This window comes from Falco cherrug, chromosome 4, assembly GCF_023634085.1.
Source record: "Falco cherrug isolate bFalChe1 chromosome 4, bFalChe1.pri, whole genome shotgun sequence".
NCBI lineage: Eukaryota > Metazoa > Chordata > Aves > Falconiformes > Falconidae > Falco > Falco cherrug.
The window spans coordinates 52,422,882-52,439,761 of NC_073700.1; the positions used below are offsets into that span (position 1 = coordinate 52,422,882).

Genomic DNA, 16,880 nt, shown 5'->3' on the forward strand with positions numbered 1-16,880 from the left:
ACGCTGGCCATTGTAGAGCAGCTTATAATAGTGGAGTGAGCACCTTTCTCCCTCCTGTCCCTCTCTTTGCAGCAGCTGGCCCCAGGCTGACATGAATTTGGCAGCTTGCTTGACAGATATGAATCAGTGCCTGAAAGTATAAAGGGTATTTTTCAGCGTTAGGAAACCACCTGTGGCCTTGACCCAGCAAAATGTTTCATCAGAAGAAGGGATGTGGGATGACTGAAGTCCCCGGGGCTGTAGCATCCCAAAAAGAGATGATGCCCAAGAGATGCAGGCCAGGATGCAGAGCAGCGAAGAAATAGTAAGATGCTGAGCAAGCATGCATTAAAACACAGCAAAAGGGTTCCTTTGTAGTATATTCCACTCATTCTAAGGGCCAAAACTGAATAGCACTGGAAATTGAAGGAGCTTTCCAGATTAATTTACTGGGCCAACAAAAGCCTGGCTATCTTTGTGTATCTTTCTTGTTTGCAGAGCTGGGTGATGTTTCTCTTAAAAATATTTTTTGGGGAGACTTGAAAGTGCAGTTAGGTGGTACCAGAATGCTTTGCAAATAGACACAGATTTTGCAAAGTTTTCCAAAAAAATCTGAAAAGGATAAAGAAAATTATCAGTTTCAGCTTTTTTTAGTTAATTCCCTCTTTAGACTTTTTTGATCTGAAGCAGCTATTCATTTTGAATGGTTCTTTCCTTCTTATATAAAAAAAACAACCAAAAAACCAAAAAAAAAAACCACCCAGAAATTTTTAATGGTGGAATTACTTCAGTTTGGGCAGAAGAGAAAATTTTGACCAATCTGGAACATTTTTTCTCCCTCATTTCCAACTAAAACTGTCATCAAGTAGAACACAAAACCCAAACCTGTTTTCAGTTTTAATCAAAATTACTTTTTCCCTGAAAATCTGGAAATTGCTCAGTGGCACCCTAAAATACACCACAGTATGATTTTTTTTTAAAAAAATAATAATTTTCTGGGTAGTTTCCTCTTCCAAGCCTTTGTTATGCAGCTGCCAAAAAATAACTTCTTTGCAGTGTCTGGTGTCTGTGGCACAGAGACATACAAAACCAAACCTGTAAACAGCTCAGCTCGGTCTGAGGGATGTAGAGACGAAAACCTGTCAAGTTTCATATGTTCTTTTTTATTTGTAATAACTCGGAGTTGCAGTGTTACTGAATCCTCAGGCCTTGGAATATTTAAAGCAAAATAAGCAGCTTTCTGAGCCTGTATCTGGATTGCTGAGAAGCAGAAGTGCAGTGGGATTTTCTGAACATGGCTTTCTTTAGTCTCTCATGGAAAGGAGATGATTTCTGTGGAGGATCTGAAACACCATTAACTTTATTTCCCTAATACATAAGGAAAAGCTGTGGTGCTGGGTAGACCCTGCCCAAGGGTAGCCCAGCTTTAGTGAGTCATTTGGAATCATGGAAAGTAAGATTTTCTGCAGGTGTGCCTGGGAGGATTTTTAATCTCCATTTCCCCTTGTAACCCTGCACGTTCCACATCTTTATCTGTCTCCTCTAATATTTATACACACCTTGTCCCTGCAGTATTTCCCAGCCTGCTTTTCAGAAGCATGGAAATTGTGCAAAGCAAAGAATTGTGCAAAAGCACTAGAGTTGGTTTGAAAGGGTTTGCACTGCTCTCAGCAGGGTGATTTCAGTGCTGTTATCTTCCCAGTTGATTTTCTCTTTTCAGTCATTATCTCAGACAAACTAGGACACGAGACATTGTTTATTTCTGCTTTGCCACCAAATGAACTTTGCAGCCTTTGGAAAAGTGGGGGGCGGGGGGGTGGGAGAGCGATGAGCAAATAACAAGTCCTGTTTTGACAGTTTCTGGGGTTTTCAAGCGGCTCTGCACCAGGTCTTGACCTAGGAAGCCCTTAGGGCAATACATCCTGCCACAGCCATTTATCTCCTGAGATCTCAGCCAACATGTTTGTCTGCTTGTCCAGCACGTGGTGTGGATGTGGCCTGGTAGGCTTGCTTGCGTGTCTGTAGTTGTGCCTAAGGTAGGTTTTCTTTGATTTATACATGGGGAAGTAAGCAGCATATCGGTGGGGATATGTCATGCTATGGGTGTGCGAACCCGAGGTGGGAAGCGAGCTGCCTACCCGTAGCTTTGCCATTGTCCCTCCAGCCATGCCTCCCAGCCTTGCCTTTTCCTTTGCCTCCCTCCCATCTGCCCCTTGATGAGCAGGGAGTTATTAAAAGCACACTCTGGGTATGGAGCAGCTCTGTAATAAGATCTGCATTTCTCACATAGCTGCTAAACCTCAATCAATATGGTTTTAATCGCCATTTGTGTAACGTGCAATAACTATTAAATTTAAATTAAATGCATAGCTCAGAGCATGCAGAAGGCCCTGGCCAAAGTGCTAACTTTTCCCAAGTTGCTGGAAAGCTGGACTGTAGAGACAGAATATTTATTCCTCTCATAAACCAGTTAAATCTTAACTTGGAGAAGGGGAAAAAATGTTGAGAGTAGTTATACTAGAGATGGGGCTGGAGAGGAACAGTGGCTCTTAATACAAAGAGAAACTTTGGGTTTCCCAAACTTTTGCAAAGACGTTAGTGTTCGGGTAGAGGTGCCTGGGTGCATTTTTCCCCCGTGTCTGTGCTAAAAGGATGGAAAAAATGTTAGTGGGGTGTTCCCCGTGGGAAACAGAGGCACCCAGGTTGTGAGCTGGATGGGGACGTGACTCAGAGCCAGATGATGATGATGATGATGATGGTGATGATGTGCTGCCTTCCCTCCCAGTCCTGCACCCATCCCTTCCCAGGGGCAGGCTGGTTACCAGCCTGTCACCGAGTCCTTGCTGTGCTGGCCAAGGGCAATGCACCTCCATATGAAAAGCACTGCCAAGTGAAAGAGCCCTTCAGCTCCGCTCTGCAAGTCCCAGGAGTGACCCTGGGAGCTGCCGCCTTGGGTGAAGCCCTATCTCTGCTTTCACACGCTCCGGAAGCAAAATGGGGACAGTGATAAATTATAGCTCTGAGATGGGCTTTCATGAAGGGTTTTGAAGTGTTAGAGGAATAGGACTGATCTAAATACCTAAAAGATGTTATGGAGCAGTTCCCCTTGGCAGCAGGAAAGGGCAGGGTGAATCTGCAGTGATTTTCAGGCTGAGGCGTGCAGCGGGTGCCTGCTTAGGGTAAAATCGGGGTGACCAGTGAGCTCTGCACTGAAACCAGGAGCATGGGCAGAGCTCCTGCTGCCTCTCTATGCACCTGCCTCCAGCTGATGATGACACCTGCCGACCTTGCTGCACAGGCTCTGGGATTTTGGGTCTGAAATCATCCCAGCCTCTTCTAAAGCTATAGTGGCTCTGGATAGTCTCCAAGTATAGAGCTTTTGATGTTGGACTAGAGCGAGCTCCTCCACCTCCATCATCTTTCCTCCCCCAGCCCAGGGACAGAGCTATTTGCTTAGGCTTTGCTGTAAGGTTTCCAGGTGGCAAAAAGATTGGTTAAACCTCAGGTGTTACTAAAAATAGCAACAACAAAGCAACATCAAAGCATATTTCCTAACAAATTTTCATATAAACATATATATACATATATATGTATAAAATTATCATATGCTAGCCAGTGTAAAGAAGTGGAAAGGAATATGGGAAAGGAAATGGACGTAATATTAGTAGAGGGGCAATGCCAAAATAATCTCCAGAATGTTGGGGGTTTTTTTCCTCCTAAGCAAATTTCCTTCTTGAGTTTGATTTCATGTCTCATTGTATGCACGCATCTTACATGGCATTTTCCCCTCCCCTGTCCTATCTGCAATCTGAGTCCTAAAAAAAGCAGACAGCAGAGAGGGACTCACCTAAATTTAAACTGAAATCATTATGCTATGCTCAGGGTATGTGGTCAGCGTGCAGCCCACCTCTCTGATGATATAGCTGCTTACCAGAATCCCAGCCATAGCCAGGGAACCGGGGGTGACTGCCTTAAAAACAGGGATCAGGAGAGCTTTAGTGGCTTTTGCTCATGCATGCCATCCACGTCACGGACCGACTAGTAGCAGGGGTCAGTCAGCATAGCCCCTCCAGTCATGCATACACCCATGCTGATTTATCCCAGCTCAATACCTGCATCCTACTTTTCCAACAGTCTGTGCTGTAGGTCCAAAAGATTCTAGTGCCGAGATTTGAAAGGATCAATGCAGGTTTATTCTGGTCCTTTATAAACCATCATCTCTCACGTCTGCTTTCTCTGGCTGCCTTCGGGGTTAATGTGTGTGTATGGTTGTGAACGCGAGTTGTGTGTACAATATTTGTTAGGGAGAAATCCTTCCCTGTAAGGGCGGCGAGGCGCCCGCACGGGCTGCCCAGAGCAGCTGTGGGTGCCCCAGCCCTGGCAATGCCCAAGGCCAGGCTGGACGGGGCTGGGAGCCACCGGGGCTGGGGGAAGGGGGCCCTGCGCGTGGCAGGGGTGGGACTGGGGGGTTTTTAAGGGCCTTTCCAACCCAAACCAGTCTAGGATTCTAGGAGATATATATATAAAATATATATATATATATAAAAAATATATATATATATAGTAAGTGTGTGTGTATGTATATATATAGTATGTGCATGTGTGCACAGGGATGTATGTAAGAAAGAAATGTGTGTGCTGTGCAGTGAGGTATATTCGTATGTACATATGAATCAACACACACAGGTAAACAGACATAGATAGAGATGTGCAAACATTTCCACCCATGCATGCCCCTAGGAAGTTTTCCATTATCCGGTTGCCTCGTGCATGTGTAAGCGCACACCGCACCCATGCAGGGTGCCTGGATGGCCCACCCGGGGACCCGTGCCCCCTTCCCAGATCTTCAGTGGGTGCAGGAGAGCCAGGCCCTGCAGCCTGCCATGCTGGGACCACACTGGGATGGAAGGTGGCACTCAGCCCACCACTTGGCCAGAGTATCCAGCCTCCAGCCTGCAAAAGCTGCTCGGCTTCAGCAGCCTTGTGCATCCCAGTGATCAGAACAGAAACAGGGACAATTCATCGATTGTGTTTTCTGGGAAGCAGTGGAACATCACGGCTATTGGACAGATGTGACTGAAAAATCTCCTGCGAGAAGTGTGTTCCTGTGAATGATTTTAGAAAAACAAACTGATTTATAACCCATCCAGCCTTAAAAAAAACAGCAGTGGGGAACAAGGAAATAAAACCTCAAAAAACCTCAGCTATGGTTAAGAGCAGCATGAGAGTAGCTGGGGGTGGGGGGGGTGGGGGGAGGGGCAAAGAGAAAATAAAGAAGAAAGAGAAAAAATCAAGAGAAAAAAGGAAAAAGACGAAAGAAGAAAGAAGACAACAAAGAAGAAAAAAGATAACAGAAAAAAGGGTAAAAATAAGAAAACAAAAAAGGGAAAAAAGAAAGATAAAAGAGAAAAAAGAAAAAAGAATAATTAAAAAAAGATAAAAAAGATAAACTGTTTCTAAGGAAAATAGCTCAAACTTTTCAGTGTTTGTGGTTAGTGCTGACTAGTAGGTAACAGCCACAGCCTGGCACAAGGTAAAAACGTTTTGCCTCTTTGTTTTAATGTTTGCAAAAGAAACCCCCACCTGAAATGAAATGCCATCAAACGCCATGCTGCTCGGTGACAGCACTTTATAAACACAGCGACTGAATCTTTCTCCAGCACCTGTGTGTATGATGGCAAGGAGCGTGCAAAGGGTGTGAAAGGGCGCGGGGGGCTGCGGCAGGGACACGCTCAGACCTAGGGGGTCTTGGGAGAAGCTTGTTTTCCAGTGGCACCTTGCAGGCTCCACTGCAAAGCCTGCAGAAAACCATCCCCAGCCAGAGCACTTGCTAATGTGATCAGGTTTTGGACATTGACACTGCTGTAAGTGGACTGAAAAACAAACCTGAAACTCTGATACATCAGCTCCAGTTGCAGTTGTAGGAAACTTCAGATTTGGCTTCTTTCCACATAAATAAACCTCTAAGTCAAGCAAAGGACCCCAGCAGGCTGAACTGAAAGGAAAAACTCAAGGTGGTGGCAGGGAGAGGGAAAGGATTTCTCTTTCTTTTATTTTCTCTTTCTTTTATTTTCTACCAGAATCTGAAATTTCAATAAAAGGACAGGATTTAAAATTTCCGTCCTCTTAACCAGCCTCCCAGCTGGGGCTCTGGAGCTCCCTGGTGGTGCTGGGGATGGGCAGGAGCATCCAGGACAGCTGCGGTTACACAGCGAGATCAGAGCACGCTGCTTTCAGCTCACAATGACTAACGTCCTGCTTCGGAAAATAGTAATAAAAAAAACCCCAAAGCCACCCCCAGAGTATGTATGGCAGGTATTACTTTGTGCTCGTGGATTTTCTATGGGGAAATTTTGGCCCATTTTAAAGTGGGGCTGGGTTATAGTGTGATTATTTTGGGAGCAGCCTGTGCCCCGCACCTGCCCGCTCCATGACACAAAAGCAGAGCTCTCCCAGCTGCCAGCACGTTATCGCGGGGACTCTTGGGCAGCTTAACCTTGGTGTAGTTTTGGGGTGTTTTTCTCCAAGACAGTTGCAGGGCAAAGAGTGTGATGTTTTAAAGGGGTCCAGCTACTGTTTGATTTTGCAGGAATGGCAAGTGCACAAGTATGGGACTGGATTAGGTGGGGGCTGGAGGTTGGCATCACTCCATCCCATCCCTGGGAGGGCTTGGGGTGGCAACAGCTGCAGTGCCGGTGATGGAGAAAAACACCACCTTTGGGACAGAGTTGAATGGCTGCACCGTGCTGCTGTGTGAACCGTACGGTGTGGGGTTGTGTCAGGGGATGGCAGGGAAAACATGAGTATTTCCTACCCAGGACACTGAAGCTCTTTTGTGTGCACTGGGCTTCAAAACACTGTCAGCCTAGACCTTGGAGGAGGAGAAGTGTGGTAGGTGGTTGTGGTGGCTGATGCTGCTGGTGGAGGTACTTGCCAAGGTATTTTGTTTCTTGGGGGACCTCACTGTGTATGAGCAAGAGCTTCAGCTTCCACATGCAGAACTGATTCCTTTGCTTCCAGGAGATTTTTGCTTTACAGATGCCTTTTTCTATGCCTTGCCTGAGACCCATCAGGCTCATTTCACTTCGGCCAACTTAATGCCTCACATGGTCTCATTCACCACTAGCATGACTGACACATCAATCAGTAACCTACAGGAGTTACACAACGCTGTCATCTGAGAGCAGAATTAGTTCAGCAAAGGATGGTTGTTTTTAGGCTTGGTGGGAAATTAAAATGTTTGAAGAAACCAGCTTGAATTTTCAGGAAGAGGTTTCAGCAACACACAAAAAACCCACAGAAATTCCTTTTTGGCAACTCAAAATGGGTTTGTTCAGCCCCAAAAGAATTGGTTTGGTAGGGTTTGGGGTGATCTAATGCGGGGCAATGGGATTCTTTATGTCAATTTTACATGAAATATGTCATTTCAATATAAAAACTTCTGAATTTAAAAGAAGAAAAAAGAAAAATAAAGAAAAACTTCCAGTATTTACAAGACAAAACATTTGATTTTGAAAATGAAAGACAAAGGCTTTTATGTCGAAATAATAATTGTAATAATAATAATAATTATAGTAATGCCTCTTTTTTTTCCTTACTTAAGCTGTTTAAAAAATTAAATAGAGAAGTGTTTCCCTTTCCCTGGGTGCTTTCCAGCATATCATATCCACCAGATGCAGTATCTGGTGACTAAGTTCCCTGTGCTGTTTGAGACCTTCCACCATAAGATGAGCATGTTGCAAGGGGCAGTGCTATCCCATAATTACTTGTGGAATGGCGGAGTCCACCTGTCCCGGTGCATGTGGCTTGAGAGAGGGGCCTTTTTACTTCCTAGCACCCACTTACCAGAGGTGTGAGGGCCTGAAGCCCCTGGAAAACATTGCAGTGTGGTTCACAGGCTGGATCCTTGGGGCTCAGCTCTTCCCGTTACAGACCCAACCCACGAGCTATTGTCCACTCCAGCAGACGGCACAGGCACCATCTGACCTCTCCTACACCCCAGGCTCCCCCCGGCATTTAACAGAGGGTATTTCTTGGGTTTTATAATTGCTTCCCTGGTTGTGAACATCTGAACAAACATCTGCTGGTGAGGCTGGTGAAGGGGGAGCTGCAGAGAAGGTGAGAAGCCAGCTGTTGATAAACGGCTGGACAATCCAAACCCATGTTGCTACAGGGAGAACAGTCAGTCTACAGTGTTTTATATTTCTGGTGCTGGCTGTTGGCAGAAGCTGTCTCAGATCTCCAAAGCAGCTGTGTCATTCTCCTGTTGAGGCTCTGGCTCTGGAATTTCCCTTTGCACTCTGGAAAGTTGTGGTAATGCATTCCCCATCCAAGAAAGGGAGCTATCAGTTTATAGCCTACTACCAGAGCAGGAAAAGCACAGTGACCGAAAAGCATGCTGCTCCTTCAACCCCAGAAGGTGTTTACAAGAAAACAAGGGGCAAGGGGGTGTGAAACCCTGCCAGGGGACTGCCACCCAGTGTTCTAGCTCAGGCTGAGGATGCAGAGCATCAGCACCAAAGGTGAGGCTGCTCTGAGTTGCCAAGTGCTTGGACAAGCTTTCTGCAAAGTGTAAAGCTGAACCTGTGCCCTGTAGATGCATCAGGCTGCGGTTCCTCACTCAGGGGATTCAGAACACAACAGTATGGCTGAGCACATGTAGTCTGAGGTACTGAGGTTCAGGATTGTGTTGCATTTCTTTCCTGGCTGTAGGACCTCACGGGTTCCTCAGTTCTGTTTCTCAGGCTGTCTGCACCACTGATCTCATGTCTCCCCACAGTTCTTCACCACCCCATGACCTTTAGTGCTGTGCACCTACCACAGCTCTCCCACTCTCCAGCTCTGTTACCACCTGGGAGCATTCTGTGGAGTTACTCTGAGACCCAAAATGGTGCTTCCTAACCCCAAACCAGACACTGCTCCTTCACAGAAGGCTTTTGCATCCACATCTTGAGGGATCAGGAGAATCAAAAGCCACAACACGGCAGACCTCATCCAGATTTATTCCAAAATAAAGTAGTATCCTGGAAGTCATAAAGTCTGCTGAGACTATAGTGAGAGCAGTGGTGATACACTGCTGTAATTTTTCAGCTCTCAAGAAACCTAGGTAAAAGAAAGATTCCAGGTGATCATCTTCTGGTGAAAAAGAGTGCAGGCTGGAAAAAAAGGTGGTTGTATATTTCCTTATGTAGCAGCATCCTCTGCATGATCTTGACAAAGACTTTGCTGCATTTTCCTGATCATGAACTACGTATCTTTTTAACGAAAGATTTCAATAATTCAGCTGAAAATAAGGATGGATTTCTACTTTCACTTCTCTTCCATTATCAGTATAGTTAGGCATTGTAAAAGGTCAATAATTCAGTACTCTATTTGATTCCCAAGCAACATAATTTGTGCCATTCCCAAATGACCTATCATTTCAGTCCAACTTAAAATAACTTTTCTTCTGAAAACATTGGGGACCAAACATAAACCCAAAAACAGAGTATCAGTAGACTTTTATGGTTGCATTTCTATTCTGCAAAATGTTCATTATATTTTAGCTGTTCCCCATGAAGGCCAGGTGGAGCATCTCGTACTGTCACGTGTCGCAGCTTATATACCAGCCAAGTATCTTTACGTTGTACCATGCCTTCTCCCATTAGATCACGAGCTGAGTAGAAATAATGATAGTCCTTAGGGTAACCCTGGGAGCTAAATGCAGACATACCAAAAGAGTTTCAGAAAGCAGAGGGGAGGAAAGCTCAGGAGTGACTATCAAACAACAGTAAGGGATGGAGCTGTATGAGACTTGACCATGTGTCAAGGTTTGCCCGTGGGCAACAGAGAATATGTACATCACAATTGCTCTGCACAGAAAGTGGTGGGAGAGGGGATGATGTGTATTAATAGGTTTAAAAACATCTTAGTGGAAAAAAACACATGCTTGTGAAATACAGATGTAACATCAAGACAATGATACTGATCTTGATGGCCTTCTGGGCCTCTTTCCATCTGCTTCATTTCTGCCTCCTAAATTGGTCTCCTAAGAGCACAATAAAAAAACAAAAACAACAAAACAACAAACACCAAACCCTTTCCCTTCTCCAAAACTAGCCCTGCCATGGCTAAGTTAAAACTTTGCTGTTTGTATTAGGATTCCTCAGTGTACTACAAAAAAAGAAGAATACTTTTTCTTTTCTGGAGGGGCTCCTTGCTTGCGTTGTCTAAATGCTTCCCACAAATAACCTGACTGGTGGTTAGCGACAGTTTTGTTAATAGGACTTATTTCAAACTTGGTTATGTCTGACTTATCCTGCAGGGGGTTATGTGCTTCATTGAGATCCTGTGGGTGTATAAAAAAAAAAATTTCCGAGAGATGAAACCGTGAATGCTGTTAACAGTGCCAAGGGGTGCGTGCATCCCTCCCGGTGTCTCTGCGACAAAACCGGCTTAATGCCATTGTTTAGGCAAAGAGGACAGTAGCATTAGGGCTACAGCTGATGTCACCAGTGACCAGGTGATGATCCCTTGAAACCAAGTTTGCTAAACCAGCAGGAAAGCTGGCATAACGCTTCCCCTTTGTTATGGAAAGATTTTAGTTCAGATATCTGGTGTCTTCAAGGAACACACAGCACGGTCCATGCATCAGGGCAGGAGACAAGCGGGAAGAAATGAACAGTCAGGAGCTCTGTCTCTCCTGGATTTGTACCAAATACCACCGCTGTGAGCCTCAGGGCTGTGGGTGCTTGGCACTCGTAGGAAGGTCCTTGCTTTAAAATTTCAGTTGCCAACAGAAAAAACGCTAGGGGAAACTCAATTCTTCTGAAGTGCCAGTATATTTAAAACAAACAAATGAAAAAACAAAACCCCAAGGGAAATCATCCTAATCTACTTCCAAGGAGCCAGAGAATGTAAAGCCATACCTGGGAGAGCAAATTTACCTTAAGCCCATGACTAGGTTTTTGCAGCCTCCAGCTGCAGGTGATGAGGGCTGCCTTGCTGGCCAAGCTCGGTGAAGTGTGGGGTGGTGCTGGTGTGCGGCCAGGAGTGGGTCTGGCCATCAGGGATGACACTGGGCACTTTCACTCCCTTGGACGCCTGTTGCATCAGAGCAGCAGATGCAGAGCTGCCTCCAAGCATGGTTGTGGACCACTGTTTTTGTCTGCAATGCATTGGGGCTCATTTGCCTGCTGCTTGGCTTAGCTGAACCCCATTTTTACAGCCTGTCCCCTGGAGCCCTCCTGCCCAGGGTCTCTGGAGCAGCCCTCATGGACAGCTCTGCACTTGCTCTTGGTACATGGAGATGGCTTTGGTTTGGTGTGCTCCACACCGTTCCGAGGGATGGGGAGGGGGAAGAAAACCCCAGCCATCTTCAGTCTAAACATAGCCCAGAGCTCGTTCCATCCATCTGCAATGATAGCTTGTGGCGGGGTCAATGATGACTCACCTTTCCCTGCAACTCCATGGTGGTATGTGCTGAGAGGGGAGAAAATAGCAGCAGCAGCCACCCACGTCTCTGCAGCTCTCCTGAGAGGAAGCCATGGTCGAACCATCTGCCCACCGCCTTGCCAGCTGTCATGCATGGTCCTCCAGCTCTGGGTGGTGGTTTTATAGGGACCATGATTAGAGGTGAGCCACACTCAGCCCTTCAGCTCAAACCTTCCTTTTGATCCAGCTGTGGGAATTTGCAGTCATCCTTTTTTGCTCTGGCACAGTTTGTCCTGAGCTGCAGACTGCCAAGGGGCCAGCTCATGCTTTCTGAGTGGGACTTGTCAGATCAGGAAAAGGACATCTACAACATCTATATCTTGCTAGTTGCCCACAGTCTTTACATCGTCACTATAAAACTGATTGATCCACTCAGTGAAAAGGAAAGCATAACTCATCTTCTCCCAGAGTACAGACCTCAAACAAGTCAAATCACATTCTAGAAGTGCCCGTTCCCTTCTACTGGTATAAAGCAAATGTGGCGTCACTGACATCTGAATGTCTACGTCTAAAGCTGAGACGAATTATTCCCCAAGAGCAATCTGTCATAGTGACTTAAATACGAATTGCCAGCCGCTCTGGCCTTATTTCACCCACGCGGGCTATCGATGCCTGGATAAACTCAATATGCAATTAGCTTCAGATTCTCAAGGCTCGATATAATTAGACACACTGGGCATTAGGCTTCTGCTGACAATACACCTGTATAAATCTGTTCTCTGATGGGTATTTATTTATAATTAAACTAAGGTATGTAGATTTGGGATAGGACTCAAACTAGATGATTATAATTTTCACGACAAAGATGTGTTTGGACCCCTCCTTGTGTTAGGAAAAGGAAGAGCATTGCTGTTGTTCTGGGGGCTTCTTTATTGCATTCTTTAAATGCTTTGTTCCAGACAGCCTCCTGGCTGCCACTTAGGTAACTATTTTATTAATTAGGTTTCACTCAAGGTAAATCATGAGTGAGAATTACAAAGTGGTAATCCCCTGAACGAGCTAGTTCAGGTAAGGACTGAACAGGGCAGACACAAAAATAGTGGCCTGATTTTTAACAGCTGCAGGATTAGTGTGGAGTTCTGCCTTCCAAGTCCACCAGTTTTCTGGTTCTTCCTTCTAAGCCACAAGACGCCCACAAACACTATGGTAGGGAGAGACAGGCAAGATGCTGGGAGGAAAGAAGAGTTTGGGGATGTCTGTATCTGTCCTGTTGTAGACCCTCATTGTGTCCTCTGAATGCTAGAGCTCCTTGTGCTGCTCAGGGAACCTGGCGACAGAAAAGTGTCCGGGACCTGTCCACTGAGCCCTGAGTGGAATCAAGAGTTTAGTATTGTGATGCTCTGCCATGTCACAGCTGTCCTGGCTGGAGAGCTGGGGAGTTACAACAGCTCTGCCCTTTAATATTACAAAAATACCAAGTAGATGATAAAGGGATGTGTCATGTTGCGTTTCATCTTGAAACAAGAAAACAGTTTGTGTTTGAGTTTCTCACTGTGCCTATGTCCCACTTGGCTGTTTTGCTACCAAGGAACAAAATACGATACTAAACACTGAGAGGTGGTCAGCTTCATAGGGAAAGTCTGACCCAAAATGTGTGGGGTCGTACATATGTTGGGGAGGGGGGAAGTGTCACATATGTCCACAGAGGAATGCTTCCAAGGGTGTGTATTTATGTGCTATTAGATCTGTCCCAAGCATATGCTTTGCATGTATGCATTTGCATGTTTATGCACACCAAAATATGGTTTCTCCTTATTTATTTGTTCACTATAAGGGCAATCTGCCAGTCTTCCTGCACTGGAGGAATGTCCCCATCAGCAGAGACACCCACCTTGTTGGCTTTCCTTGAAGGCCGGTGTAAACTCATGTAAATTCACATTGCTGACCGATGCCTGTTCATTCAGAAGCTTGGACCTCACGTTCTGACATTGTGTTTCCTTGGTTTGCATTTGAGCTCAGCAGCAGTCTGTTGGCATCTTGTAGCATTTTTGGAATCCAGAGCTGCTAGAAGGCTGTGCCGTGTAAAAATAGGGAGTGGGACAACACTAAAACTTAGGAAAAAGGAGGAATTATGAAGTGATGAGAAAACAAGAGGCAGACGGCAGAGTCAGAGCAAGGTCCAGAGAGTTGTCCAATATAATACAGCAGTGGTTGTTAGAGGATGCTTTAGGAAAAGGTACAAGAACTGGGGAAAACTTCCCTGAAATGCTCTTCTAAACCTCAGGCAGAGACTTCCTAAGCTAAGTATTTCTGTACATTTGTACTCTACAGAAATAGATATCCAGGAAATTGTCCTGTGACCCTTTACACACATGTAGGCTGTGAACATTTGCAGTATCCCATGACCAGCTCTCTGCAATTCAGCTGTAAGAGCAAAGAACCACTTCCTTTGCTTTCCTTTGAGCTGGATTCATGCCAGCTTCACATGATACCTCCTAGTTCTTCCACTCGAAAAGGCTATGGATAGTGGATCCCCATCTGTTTACAGATAAAACCCTTTCGGTGGCATTTGCCATGGTGCTACCCTAATCATCTCTGGAGAGGACATCAGTGGTGAGGAGTCACTTGGGACAGGGGAAAGAGACTGCTGCAGGAGCACAGGAGCAGCAGAAGAATGGACAAAGGGCATCTGAAGCCTTGTGGTGGGGGCAGAGGTCCTAAAGGTGGGGCTGGGGATTGGGGAAGGTGAAAGAGGAAGGAACAAGAACCTACAGGCTCTATAAAATTCTTTTCATGGAGTTATGAGCCATTCTCTTTCATGAACCTTACACATGAACCTCATGAACAAACACCCTGAACCGTAAGACAGAGACTAAACCAGCGCTCTTCTTATTTGCTTCAGTTTTCTGATTTTTATCTGGCTGTTATTCTTTGTCTCTTTCAGGTTGAATTCACCCCTGATCAAATTGAAGGTGAGGAAGATGTGTTTCTCTTCTGTGCACAGTAAATACCATCACTGGGAAGCGCTGGCCAGTGCTGGGGTAAACACGGGTGCGGTATTGGAGCTATCTTGAGAAGGCTGTGCTTTAACTGATGGCTTTGCTCCTGCTCTGTCCCTCCTCAAAATACTCTGTTGAGTTGGTCAAGAGAAAAGGGGGAAAGGCATGCATCATGCAGAGTACGTACTTGTATCGTTGAAGTAAACATCAGCTCCACTGCTGATGAGGCAAAACCAACAAAGAAAAAAAAACCACACCCCCAAAACCTCAGTCCCAATATATGCTCCTTCTTTAAAAAAAAGAAACCAAACAAAACAAACCACTATCAAAATATCAAGCCTTTCAAGACAAAGTCTCCCAACTCAGCTTCTGAGAACTTTTCCCTATATTCAGTCAGATTTTAATGTGTTACCATATTGTAACAGCTCTCCAGAAACCAGCAAATAATGACAGTGATGGCAGGTTTTTTTCTTTCAAAGCAAAACATCAGCATTTGTTTCTGAAACCTTTGTCCCAGCCCAAGAAACTGATACTAAAACCTCACGCTGGGAACACTACCACTGCAGCTGCCCCCTTTTTCCTCAACTACCAGTCTGCTTTTTACTTAAGGGATAATTGATAGATAGAGTCAAACATCTGGCAGAATTTTGCTTTGGTCTTTAAACACTTGGCAGAACTTGGTAGAGCCTGTGGAAGGTGGTATCAGAAAATGGCTTAATTAGAACAGATGAAAAAAAAAAAAGGCTGATTCAGAGAGGAGAGATAAAGAAGGGTTTTCTGAACTGGAATCAAATGTCATAATATCTTAGAGACTGAGGTTTTGCCACAGATTTCCAACATTACCTTGGGATATTCAAGCCCCCCTTAATGTCTTCAGTTTCTATTTTCCAACAAGTCAAAAATAAATAATGATTGGAGGAAACAATTAATTTTGGGGAACCACCCCTCTTCTGGTCCCAAAGTCACCAGAGAACTGTAGGAAAAGGACAATTCTGAGCCACAAACCTTTGAACTATTCCAGCAGCACACAACATCTGGATCTCTCACCACCTAATGTTTTGGGGACTGGATAGGACCTACCTAGTGTCTATTCCTTGTTGTGTCTTTCTCTGAGGAGAACTAGCTCTAGAGGCTGTACTAGAGAATGGGGAAATACTTGTTCAGAAAGAAATGGGATGCTTGCTGGCCATCAACCCATTGGAATGGAGAGAAAATGACAAATTTGGAGCAAACCCAGGGCTGCCATAGAAGGTAGCCAGTCTAGAGCAGATGTGGACCATCTCTAGAAACAGAAAGTTGCATCTTTCTTTTCTTCTGTTCTTCTTACAGCTGCCTTCTGGTCTAGCTGTACTGACTGCATACACAGAGAAAAGCTGGGAATCCAGGGCTTGTGCGATAGGATGTCCTTGAAATGTCAAAAGGAGAGCCATGGGGCAGGAAGCAGATAACATCATCTGTGTGGGAAAGGCTATGAGACCTCCAGGCCTGCTACAACAGCATAACAGAGTTGTACTGTCTGCTAGCACTGGGGAGAAACATTAAACCCCATCAAGGTTAATCCCCCAGTTGGTTCATAGGTTCTGCCAGGAGCTGTTGGAAGGAGTGCCTAATGGCCTGAACATCAGCTGAAAACGGAGCAGAAAAGCACTGCTCATCAGTCAATTCCACAGTTCCTTTCTATCACCATGGACCCAACTGCTTTTCTGGCAACTGATTCTGAACTGAAGTGATCGAGGAGAAACAGACAACACAGCATCTCATGGTCTTTTCCAGACCTATCTTCTAGGATACTCTAAACCTCTTCTTCTTGCTAAGGAAGAGACTTTGTCAACCAGACTTACTTCCCTGAAAGGATTCATTATTATGTTAGCCCCCAAAATAGCACTCTCAGAAGGAGAAGAGTGGTCTGTGGGTGAAGCCATGTGTAACACGACTGTCTTTACATGTCCTCCTGCCTCAGCTGAGAGTGGAATTCATTGGTTGTGGCATGTGTATTTACTTAACTGGATTTCTGGCCTCTTCAGCCCCCTGAATTGCTAAAAGAAAAGCATATGAGCTATTCAAGATGAGAAGATAGGTAGTAATTAGGCATTTGAAAATATATACTGCACCTGCCAGTGGTTTAATGGCTAGCAGGAGGACAAAGGAGACTGTAGCCATGCTGGTTTCATTGCTTTGATGGAAACTTGCATTATGCCAGCAAATGCAAATGAAAAAAAAAAAAAGTGGGCTGCTTCTGTATATTGACTAAATGGGGTTTCCAAATGCACAGGCCAATGAAGCGGCTACATCTGATTTAAAATTATTTTTTAAGATAAGAGAAGAAAAGAGAAATGTGAACTGTCTGTGACTGGTGAATTGTAAACCTTTAGGAGGTGGTGTGCAGGGTGCTCAGGCAATTGGTCTCAGGGGGTAGGTAAGTGCAGGCAGATGAGTAGCTTGGGGAGCTAGGTGTATTTGTCATCCACCTCAGCTGCTGAGACCCTCAGG

At 45.2% G+C, this 16,880-nt stretch overlaps 1 protein-coding gene across 1 annotated transcript in view; it reads left to right on the top strand.

Annotated features, from left to right (window-relative positions):
• Positions 1–16,880, top strand: part of MYL3 (myosin light chain 3) — a 39,254-nt gene that overhangs the window by 7,654 nt on the left and 14,720 nt on the right. The window contains exon 3 of the mRNA XM_005442330.3: positions 14,336–14,363. Within this exon, the coding sequence (XP_005442387.1) occupies positions 14,336–14,363 (28 nt within the window). The remainder of the gene's footprint in view (positions 1–14,335; positions 14,364–16,880) is intronic.